The sequence below is a fragment of the Cryptotermes secundus genome, unplaced genomic scaffold (assembly GCF_002891405.2).
Source record: "Cryptotermes secundus unplaced genomic scaffold, Csec_1.0 scaffold323, whole genome shotgun sequence".
Classification (NCBI taxonomy): domain Eukaryota; kingdom Metazoa; phylum Arthropoda; class Insecta; order Blattodea; family Kalotermitidae; genus Cryptotermes; species Cryptotermes secundus.
The window spans coordinates 2,077,266-2,089,139 of NW_019738961.1; the positions used below are offsets into that span (position 1 = coordinate 2,077,266).

The window sequence follows — 11,874 nt, forward strand, 5'->3', positions numbered from 1 at the left end:
AAGAGATTCCTTCGAAACATTGATTCCTCTACAAAAGTACACAGTGTCACATCACAGATGATTAATCAGAGTCATGTTCTCTGTACTTTTGTTCCTGCTCTTATAAATTCTGTTTGTGTGGTCATCTCATTATGCTCAGTCAGATGGTGTTTACTTGCAGCAGAATTTTGCTATACTAAATTATTTAAACAGTTGTTATGCAATGTAGAAAAATAAATAACATGAAAATTGCAAAATTGGAAAGCAGGCATTTGTCAGGTACATTAAAATCCTGGTTACCTTGTATCCAGGCATCCCAAATTCTCATCCATTGCAATTTTTTCATTTGTGTAAAGTTATTCAAAAATAAGTTTGTGATGTGCATATGTTTACTGGTTTCACAGAGGAGCAATTTTGCCAGTAGGTGCTCCTTATTAAGTTGTGAGAAATACCCTCCTGCAAAGCAGGCTCTGCCATCAAATGTGAACTCCCTACCTCCAGGAGGTTGTGGCTGTGAGTGCATTCTTTGGTGAGAACATGAGCATAGCAAATAGAATTAAGGTCAGGGGCAAGTGTCTGGCTCCCTGAAACGGGACCATGTGGCTAAGGGTGTAAACCCTGACAGAAACTCTCTGGTCCTCCAGCAAGAGTATGGGTTGAGCTTGAGGCTGACATCCTCATCCTGTAAAAGTAAAGAAAGAAAAAAAAAGTAAAGCTATCCCTGTACCAGGCCGTGAAGGCCCGTAGGGTTGTGAGACGTTGAGGGTCCCACATTATCTAGACAGTCGGCTCAGAGATGGCGGTAAGGTTGTCAGCCTTACGCACTGGCCGCGCTTTACTCCCCAGGAAAATTATTGAATTAATTCCTGATACTCATTTCTGTTAGAGGCTGAGTCGACCCCAGGGCCATAGTGCTCCTGGAAGGATTAGGTCAATTGAAAGAAAAATCCAATGATCTCATCGGGACTTGAACCCACGACCTTCCAGCTTGTAGCATAGTGCCTCAACCAACTACGCTATCATGTGCTCCCTTCCTCATCCTGTAAAAATTTTTAAAAAATCTGAACAAGACAATGGCCAGATGTGTCACTGTATGACATCCTAAAGCAAGGAAAATTTAAGTCCCATTTTCTTGTGCTGGCCACTAAATTGTCATAAGGTGTTTAGTGAGAGGATGAAGATGAAGGGCACTGGATGGGAGGAGGTGGAAAAATGTCTTGGAAGTGGCCAGGGCCCAAACTGGGATGTAGAACCATTGGTAATAGTTGTAGCAGCAGCAGCAGCACATGTTCACCTGTCACATGGTAGTTCTTCCAGCTGACACTAGCAGCTCTACCTGTTGTTCTTTGCTCACACAGTGGAGGATAGTTGCAGTATGTGTACCTGAAATATTACACCAATCAGTCTGCTGTGTTACTTAGGAAGGCTCACATGCACAAACTAAAGTGAAAACATGTTGTTTTGACTTTGTACCGGGCTTCTGTAAGAGTTTTTCTCATGCCACTCATTCATTCATTTCCTTTATTTTCCATATATCCATACAGGCAAAAATCCTAGGATGTGGAAATAGTCCATTTGATTATAGATGTATACATGTAATAGATTACATAAGTCACACAACTAAAATAACACACACCAGTTAACTAACATTGGTAATAAAAAAAAAAACAAGAGCTTATTACAATTGTAACTAAACATAATTTAAAAAGTGCATTACTATAAAAACTTAAAATTAATATAATTTTCCCATAAATCAAAATACATTGATACAGGACTCGTCATATACATACATACACATCCTCCACTTTCCATAAACATCCATACAGGGAACAAACCCAGGATGTGGAATTAGTCATCAAAGACATACACAAAGTCACACAAGTCACACCACGAAGATCACCCACATTAATTATCTAGCACATACAACAATACAAGGCAAAAAAAGTAAACAAACATGAGTCACAAGTAGCCACAATACAACTCCACTGGCACCACAATTCCCTCACATGATGGATGTCAGGAGTGTTCACTGTTCTTTGAATTGTCATTGACCATATTCCCTCATTATACCTAAGAAATGTGTTTGTCTTAGAATTTGCTGTTAGCCTCAGTATAACATGAAAATATTTCAGGTTGTGCTCTTCTGGGCTGTGATGCTGTGTAAACTTGCAGGCAGATCTCAACATTACAGATGCTGCAAGTTTCTGCTAATCACAACCATAGAAACCTCAAAACTTATATCAGTATATAATTGTCTCTGCAAAGAGGAGAAAAAGATGGATGTATTTCAAGTAGATATTTGAGTTATCTATACTTTATTATAAACTACTTTAAATGATGATTATGAAGTATGTTATATTTATTTTTTCAGTGTCCATCATATTTTGAATGTAACACGAGAAATAGACAACTTCTTCCCAGGGATGTTCAATTATTTAAATGTTCGCGTTTATGATGATGAGAAGACGGACCTCTTGAAACACTGGGACAACACATTTAAATACATCACAAGAGCAAGGTAAAAATTTTAACATAATATTATGGAATAATATTGATTTTTGTAATCAGATTAATTATAGCAATTACATGAGTACACGTTGATGACCCATACAAGAAAGTGTGGTACAGTCTTAATCTAGGGAAACCCAAAGTATCTGAACTTCATTTGTGTCAGTGTATGGTATTACAACTAGCAGGGATCCAGGATTTCACTACAGAGAGCTTCATATTGCTGGATGGAACTGGTAGCATATCTATAAAAACAGCCTCCTGATTAGTGTTTTTCAGAGTGAAATGTATTTGATGCCACATAGTATACATGTTGAGCAAATAATTTTCAAAATATACCTCTAGTGTACCAACATTTTAACTGTTTGTTAGAACCAAATGGATGTAAGTCAAGTTAGATCTGTTCTCACTGGAGTGAACAAAGTTCGGAGCTCAGTAGTGTGAATGTAGATAAGGCATCTTGTGTTGTCTAGGGAAATCAGAAATCATATCGATGAAAAAAGTTGATTGAAAAATTTGCCATCGTTTTGGAAGTTGGGAGTTGTGCATTTGTTAAATTATGCTATTATCTGATGTGACAGTGAGAGTTACTGAGAGATTGGCTGTTTTTAGGAGAGACAGGGAGACAAAATATACTTGAGTATCATGTGATTAGAGACAATACCCATTTATGAGTTTGCCAAGCATTTTTAGAACAGTTCTAGATGTGAGCAAAATGTTTTTGAGATTTGTGTTTTCAAAAAAGCATAGTCACTATGATCGATGAAGGAAACTACAGACATGCTGCCAAACAGCAGACAGGATGATTCAGGAATACGAGGGTAATTCGAAAAGTAAGGTCTCCTATGTTTGAAAATATAAAATAAACATTTATTTTCAATTTTGGATACATCAGTTGAATCTTGAACATGTACTCATTTCTCTACAGTATCGCCATTTCGGTCGATGCATTTTTGTAGGCGCAGTGGCAGTTTTTGTATGCCCATGTCATACCAGTTCACCTCCATGCTGTTCAGGAAACTTCGAACCTCAGCTTTCACCTCATCGTCGTTGTTGAAGCGCTTTCCAGACAAATGTTCTTTCAACTTTGGAAAGAGATGGTAGTCACTGGGCGCCAAGTCCGGACTATAGGGTGGATGGGTGATGATGTTCCATCCAAACTGTTGCAGTTGAGCAACGGTTTGTCGGGCAGCATGGGGGCGAGCGTTATCGTGGAGAATGCTTACGCCCTTGCTCAACATCCCTCTTCTCCAGTTCTGAATCGCCCGCCTGAGTTTTCTCAGTGTCTCACAATATCTCTCAATGTTTATTGTGGTCTCAGATTCCATAAAGTCAACCAACAATACCCCGTTTCGATCCCAAAACACAGTTGCCATGACTTTACCGGCAGACTGTGTTTGCTTGAATTTTTGAGGCTTAGGCGAATAGGAATGCCGCCACTGATGTGATTGTTGTTTGTCTCAGGTGTGAAGTGGTACGCCCAGGTTTCGTCGCCTGTGACAATTGAATTCAAGAAATTGTCCTTTTCGTCAGCATAGCGGCGAAGAAATTCACGGGAAGAGTCAACTCTCTGCCGTTTGTGGTGTTCCGTGAGCATTCGCGGGACCCATCTTGCGCACACCTTCCGATAATTCAACTTCTCTGTCAAAACCCAATAAATGGTGGTTCGGGAAACCTCGGGAACCGAAATGCAGAGATCATCGAGTGTGATGCGCCTATCCTGACGCATGACTCGCTCAATCTTCGCGACTGTCTTGTCAGAAATTGACGGTCTCCCAGTTCTTTCTTCATCGTGTATTGCAGTACGACCAGATTCAAACTCCCTACACCACTTGCGGACGTTCTTTATGTCCATGCACGACTCGCCATACACTTCCACCAATTGACGATGAATTTCAATTGGTTTAGTCCCTTTTGCGTTCAAAAACCGAATAACTGCGCGAATCTCACACTTCGAGGTTTTAGTAATCGGGAGCTCCATTTCTAACGGCAACCGTACCAAGACTGAGCGTCCTAGCTACGTGTGCGCATGCTTGGTGGTATTGGGGGGAGTGGGGGAAGCAACGAATGCAACAGGGTTGCCAACAACCGCACGAAAAATTACCCAGCGCTTTGGAGACCTTACTTGGAATCAGCTACGTATTTAAGCAATGAGCTATCTCTGACAGAGATATATATGAGCTGCATATTGATTCATGTTTAAAGAACAACTGCATTGGCTCCTCCAGAAATCCAGCGACTTCATTAGAGCTTTTAACTGATGAAGGAAAGATATGTGTAGTGCATGTTGCAGCTATCATAACATCACAGAGGAGGGGAAACAGATACACGAGGAAAAGCATGAAGAGCATTTAAGGAAATTTCAAGCTAAAGAAGCATAATTTGATACAGAGCATATGTGTTATGTTGTGGTTCTTACTTAAGCACACAGACAACTTAGCTTTTTATAGTAAAAGGTGAAGCTATCCCTGTGACAGGCCATGGAGGCCCATAGGGTTGTGAGACGTTGGGGCTCCCACATTTTCTTTAGACAGTCAGTTTACAGATGGCTGTGAGGCTGTCAGCCTTACGCGCCACCCGTCCTTTTCCCCCCAGGAAGATTCCTGGTACTCGTTTCTGTTAGAGGCTGAGTCGACCCCAGGGCCATAATGCTGGTGGAAGGATTAGGTCAATTGAAAACATCCAATGACCTCATCGGGACTTGAACCCGTGACCTTCCTGCTTGTGGCATAATGCCTCAACCAACTTCACTGCTGTGTTTGTAAATGTATAAAAAAGTGTACATGTTCTTACTGTGCCCAACAATTTTTTCGTTTTTCAGAAAAGAAGGCTCCAAAGTGCTGGTTCACTGTAAGATGGGTGTAAGCAGGTCTGCATCTGTTGTGATAGCGTATGCCATGAAAGCCTATAACTGGGACTTCAAGGAAGCTTTTGAATATGTGAAGCAGAAGAGAAGTTGCATCAAACCAAATTCAAGCTTTATATCTCAGCTGGAAACATACCAGGGAATCTTGGACGCAATGAAGAATCGCGAAAAATTGCAACGCTCCAAGTCAGAGACAAATCTCAAGTCCCCTGGGCTTGTAGCCAAGGCAGAGCAAGGAGCTGCATGTAGTGGACCCATGGGAACAACAAGGCAGGAACCTGTTTCAGGCCCTGAGTTTCTGCCTGAGGCACTTGGTACAGCCACATCTGGAGAAGAGTTGAGGAGGACCGGAGGGCGGCCTAAATCATGGTCACCTGATAACAGTTCTACTGCTTTACTCTTTTTGGGAAATGTAACAGGTACGTGTTGTTTCTATATCTGCATTTCTGAGGTGTTGTAAGTAGTATGAAAGGAGCATAAAAATAAATAACAAACCTCACATGGAGAATGTTTGTGTAAGTGTTTAGCAATATTCTTTAGGGCTTTATTTCGAAGGGTAAGAAATTCTAAAATCAATCTGGAAGTGAAACTTATGGTGATGATTACTGTTTTCTGAGATGTTGTACTGTTGTCTAACCCAGAGTACAGTATAACATCTCAGAAAACAATCATTACAGGCTTCACTGTGAGAACATCAGGTATCACATTGTTAATGCAGTATTTTTTTTCTAACTGTATTTGAGGTGCAGGCACTGAACATTTTACAGCATCCAGAAATGTGGGAGGACCAGAAATCCACAATTTTTTAATCAGATGGATAGGAATGAAAAAGTGGATAGTTCGTTAACCAGCTGCTTTGCTTGAGTGGCACAGATCATATGTTATCTTGTTTCTCCATGATAATTGTTGTTATTTACCTTGTTATGAACTAATCTCGTACTTTCCATTGGTATGACATGGACTGCACAGAAAATGATGCCACAGGAATGTGTTTAGTAAGCCATTGCCTACACAGACCACATAGAATACAGTGCTTCCAACAGTTCTTCTGTTGTTGCATGTATTCATTGCCATGGGAACATGTTTACTGAGCCATTGCTTAGCAACGGCGATGAATGCACACACGCAGACTAGTGAGAGGGATTTATGAAGTGTGCTGTTGAAATGCGCTTAAGACACTATGGTACACATACCAAGTTTCATAAAATTGGTTCAAGTGTTCAGAAATTAATTTGATGGGATACGCATACAGACACACAAACAGTGAGGTGATCTCACAAGCCCAGTTATATTTTTTCAAAATGAGGAAAGTGAGCTAACAATTTTATGCTGAGTGTAAAGTATAAGGTGAAGTTACTTACACAAAATTAGAAGAATGTACTTCATGAAACAAGCATGTGCATAGTTGGGGTATATACCTCTACCATATATGGCCTAGAACCAAGAATCCAGCTTACATTAGTCCAAAGCTTTCTGGATGAAAAGTTCAGTATGTGGGTGAGAAAAGGAAGCATGTAGCAGGAAATTAGATTTGAGATAGGATAATTCGCTCCTTATATCTCATTCTCTTAATCTGTGGTCTTTATGTCCAGCATGATAAATAAAATTTTATTTCACATATCTACAGACATGTTTGTTTAATGGAAAAATTAACGTTTCATGTCATAGGTCCCACATCTGTGTCCTTGGAGCATTTGAACCTTGAGGGAACATCACCAGTGAAACAGGACACATCTCCAAGGATTGCATGCTCCCGACTAGAAATCAAGCCACAAGAACGCAGCCCACAGGATGGTATTTCTCCAGCATTGCCTGCCACAGAAACTACCGATGCAGCTCGTAATTACAACCTCAATGTGCGCATGCCTTGTGGAAATGGGCAGGCATACAGTGTGTCACAGAACAAAGTGGTGTACCTGCCTGCCTCTTGCTCCCAGGGGAAACAGTGCATGTCTGAAGTTGAAAGTTCCTTCACAGCAGCAGAAGTTGTAGTTCCATCGGTAAAGCATCGAGTCAATGAACTGGAATTACAGAACAGTCATACTAATGATGCAGCAAACAAGAAGGTTTTCTTGGACAGGAAAGGACTGGTACTTAATCTTATGACACAGTTTGAATCCAGTGGTTCAAAACCCAGCTCTCCAGATGCTGCAGAAGGAGAAGAAGAGGAGAGACAGTTCAGTAAGACAAGCGAAGAAGATGAACAAACAGCACAGTTTCAGATGAAGTTAGCTCCTCAGATGCTTACTGCAGTCCTAGTCAAGAAGGAGATCTGGGATCCAGGGCAGAAAGAATCTCCGACAGTTTATGCTGTGGAACATATTGCTCCAGTCACTTCTTCCCCACCCAATTCTCCTGTTTCCCACCCCACGGTGCCAACTAATAGTGACTGCCTAGTCTGGACCTCTTCTACTGAAATGGTAGAAAAACGTGTGCATGAACCTTTAAGCAGCAAAGCTGAGGATGTGATATTTGTTTCTGAATTGAAGTTAGGGGACACTGAGACTGTAGACAGACTGTCAGCACAAAGTAAAGAAGTGGCAGGAAGCAAAACGTTACCAAGAAGGGAAGGGGACCCGTTCTCTGCTCAGCTGGACCGTGTGTTCGAACGAGAAGAACGCAAGCAACAGAGAACAGTGATACCTGTAACTGTACCTATTCCAAGTGCAACACCACCACCACCACTACTGCCTCTATGTGTTACAGAAGTGTCAAGTGAGGCTCCTGGCAGGGAATGTCCATCACGTCAAAGTTCATGGAGTTCATATGATAGTGCGGTTGTGCTCGGTTTTCAAGGGGAAGCGCGTGATGCGCCATCCCGCCAGAGTTCGTGGGGATCAGGGGACACAAGATGGACATATGGTGGGGGAGGTACATTACCATCACGTAACAGTTCTTGGGGGTCATACGACATGCGACCACCTATGCAGTATGTCAACGAACGTGGTGAGAAACAACAGCCACCAATTCAGACACATTTGGATGACTTGTTTGGTAGCAGCAGCAGTGGGATGTTTCCCTATGATCGTGATGAGATACCGTGGTATCCTGGCACTGTGAAAAGAACGAAACAAAAGCTGGAGGAAGGAACTAGCACTGTCAAGCGCATGTGTTCTGATGCGCAGCAACGAAGTGAATCTCCCTCATCTCCAGTGATTGACAGTCAAGACTCGCCATCGCCTTGTCCCGTCAGGGCTGGAGATTCTATTCCAGGTGTGAATGTCAAACTCCATGGACCCCGTCCTTACCGGAGCCCATCCTCGGACAGATTACTCCCTAGTACAGGCTTCTCTTTTCCTTCATCTGATCCTCATTCCTCCGACCTTCATTCTGGGAATATAGGAATCCCATTCGAGGCCCAGAGCCCAGTTATGATTCACTATGCCAGCTCTCCTACACTCTGCTCGCACCACAGAATGGGTAGTGAGAGTGATGACTCGATGAGCACCTCGCCTGCGTCTGCAGAAAAGATGGCCATCTCACAACCTAACATCACCTTCATTGATTCTGCATCTGCTGATAACAGATTAGCAGAAGAAACAGTATCACAACAGTCTAGTGCCATATCACGACAAACAGACTTTGCGAGGGAATACTGCTCTACAGTGGTTGTACCTGATTCTCTTCCTCAAACATTATGCTCTCTGTCTGCTAGTGCGCCCACTACATCATCTGTTAGTTTAGTGGAAGGTGTTGAGACCCAGACTCCTCCTTCACATTCCCTTCCTTCTGTTTCGTCTGTCTGCTTAATTCCACATGATCTGTCTGCAGCTGTCTCGTGTGAAACAGTGAGTGAAACTAGTCCTTGTATTATCAACACCACTCAGTGTGCATCAGTTAAACATCAGAAGAGGGTGTTGGAGAACTTAACTAATGTGGCTAGAAGGAGCATATCGGTTGACAGTTCTGCAGATGTTACCAAAGACACTAATGTATTGTCAAGATCTCCAGAGGTTTTGGATAGCCAGAAAAGTGTTTCAGGTCTTGTCAAGAACCTAAAGAAAGAATTTGAAGCAAAATCTGTAAATAAGACAGAGAAATGTGGCATTACAACCACTGAATTATCTGCTGGTGAGAGTGAACAGAAGAGACCTTCAGACGGTGTAAAGGCACGTAGTCTTCCATCATCACCCATCAGCAGTCATCCAGAATGCAAGTCTCCTGGCCCTGCATCTACTGTTGAGGACTTGTCAGTGAAGGTGTTGGTGGGAAAATATGAAGTGAGTAAGAACACTGTAGGGCAGTCTGACTCGCCTCCTCTTGGATGCCGACAGAGGTTGTCAGAAAGTGAGACTGTTCCGAGAAGAACGTTGTCATCACAGCAGCAGCCTCCTGTTCCATTACGAAAGTCCAGTCTTGAAATTCAGTATATTCAGAACAATGCAAATAAGCATTCATCCTTATTGGTTCGTAACCTGCGCAATGGTAATGAAGGATCCAGTGCACGTCCCCCTGTAGTACCACATGTGCGTAGCTGTGTGGGGCCATCACCTAGTGTGGTGGTTGCTAGTGTCGTGGCTAAGGCTGCTAGTAAAAAGCAGCAGCAGGGCAAGACTCACCCTCTAGCCCGTCTCACAATAAATAAGCCCCGCCACACCAATACTGTGTACAATACAATGTGATGGCAGGAAGCATGACAAACATGTTTTTATTTCTAGTAATTTATGAATGAATCTGGTACTCTCTCAACCAGGTGTAATCCACCAACATGTGCTTGATGATGTGTGTGTGTGTAAGTGAGACATGTGCATGCATGTGTGAATGGATTTTATTACCATCAGTTGTGGTAATCATGTTTCTCATCTTATGGAATTCGTGTCCTTTCCCGTGGTCATGTTCACTGTCTTGTATCTCTTATCAGCAAGCGACACACTTATCAAACATAGGAAGATGTGCTGATGATCATCACATGGCAGTCCCACATTATTGCACTCTGTGAATAATTGTATTATACTGCCATAAAGTACAGCTCATGTGGACAACCAGAATTGCAGGTAATATTAGTCCAAAGATCAGTTGTGTTAGACAAAGTAAAAATTAGTAACAGCTTTCTTTGGCTTCAAAATAGAAAACCAAAAATCATTTATTGGTAAGAAGTGATATAAAATGCAGTTTTCTTGAGAAAGATCCACATAAATTGACACAGTTTAAAGGCTGATTCATGAAAGTTATTTTACTTTTTAAGAAATTCTCTTGACAGTGGATTTTTTTCTGAGCAAGTGTGCAAGTGACTGTATTTACTGCAAAAGTAATTTCTCTTACAGTTTACATACTGTCAGTTCAGTCATATTTGTTCCAGAAAGTGAGACAGATGGTTCCCATAATTTTTTTAATTATTTCTTGTCCTTTTTTGTTGACAGATTTTTGTATAATTTCATGGATATCACATAAAGAGCATTGTATTTTAAATTAAAAAGGACTAGAATATTCGCATCTAAATTTCATATTATGTACAGTGAAGTCATCAGCTAAAGTTCCTTAGTTTAGTATCCAAATTCATTGCTGCAGAAAGAAGGCTTGAATGGGGAGGTTCACTGTACTTGATGTGAAGTTATTCAAAGTATATTGTAAATTGACTTGCTCTCTCATATATGACTTAACATTAGACAGCACAATAATTCATAACTTGAATTTTGGGAAAGGACCAGTAACATCACATTTCCATATCTGTTCTTACATAGAGACTTTATTTTGTATCGAACATATTAGGATTCAAATTTTTTCTTCTTGTAATTGTTTTAAAAACCTCACTCCCATGTGCCTGCAACCTACCTTAGATTTTCCCTTGTTAAGGTGAGCCAATAGACATAAGAGAGCGTGGAATGGAGGCTGAAGAACTGCAGTGGCTGTCAAGAAATCTAGTCCTTAATGTGTGTGTGTGTGTGTATGCATGAACCTACAGCTCGCAAGGTTTGGTGCAACATTCCAAGGCCTGAAGACAAGCGAGACTAACTGATGTTGCAGGCTGGAGCTTTGGCTGATAAACAAAGTTCAAGCCTTGCCCAGACAAATTGAAGGAATGGGAAGACTTCAGTGTGTGTCTTAATTGATTCTGACCTTCACTAGATGTACCCATTAGTGTTCTTTGCTTTGTGTACGTGTACATGTATGTGATCTGTGCATTGTAAAATTTTTGTACTATAGTTTGTATGAAATAAGTACAGATATTGTTTATTGCTTGAGTTGAATATTAGTATTTTTTGAACCCCTAAACCTCTTCCTATAACATGATATTTTGTGTTAGAATGTACAAAATTATATATCAAGATGTGATCTCTGTTGAAAGGGTGAAACTGAAATGAAACACACTACAAAAATACTGTTTTCAGCATCTTTATACACGAAATTGAATAAGGTAGATGAAATTTGTACACACAAGAAATTGATAGAAGAAATATCAAAATGAAGTAAGAGAAAAGATAGGCCATATCAACATAATCCAAATGTCAGAATATAACAAAAGAAGCAATGTCAGGGCAGTTTCATTCAACTTTCTTCACTTAATATTGTTCTACTGAATT

General features: G+C 41.1%; 1 protein-coding gene across 6 annotated transcripts in view; it reads left to right on the forward strand.

The window, feature by feature from the left end:
- LOC111871434 overlaps nucleotides 1–11,535 on the forward strand; it is a 297,382-nt gene extending 285,847 nt beyond the window's left edge. For all 6 annotated transcript variants that reach the window (XM_023864549.2, XM_023864548.2, XM_023864551.2 and 3 more), the window contains 3 exons: nucleotides 2,351–2,497; nucleotides 5,309–5,772; nucleotides 7,022–11,535. In XM_023864549.2, the coding sequence (XP_023720317.1) occupies nucleotides 2,351–2,497; nucleotides 5,309–5,772; nucleotides 7,022–9,975 (3,565 nt within the window). In that variant the 3' untranslated portion in view covers nucleotides 9,976–11,535. The remainder of the gene's footprint in view (nucleotides 1–2,350; nucleotides 2,498–5,308; nucleotides 5,773–7,021) is intronic.
- Nucleotides 11,536–11,874: the final 339 nt, after the last annotated feature.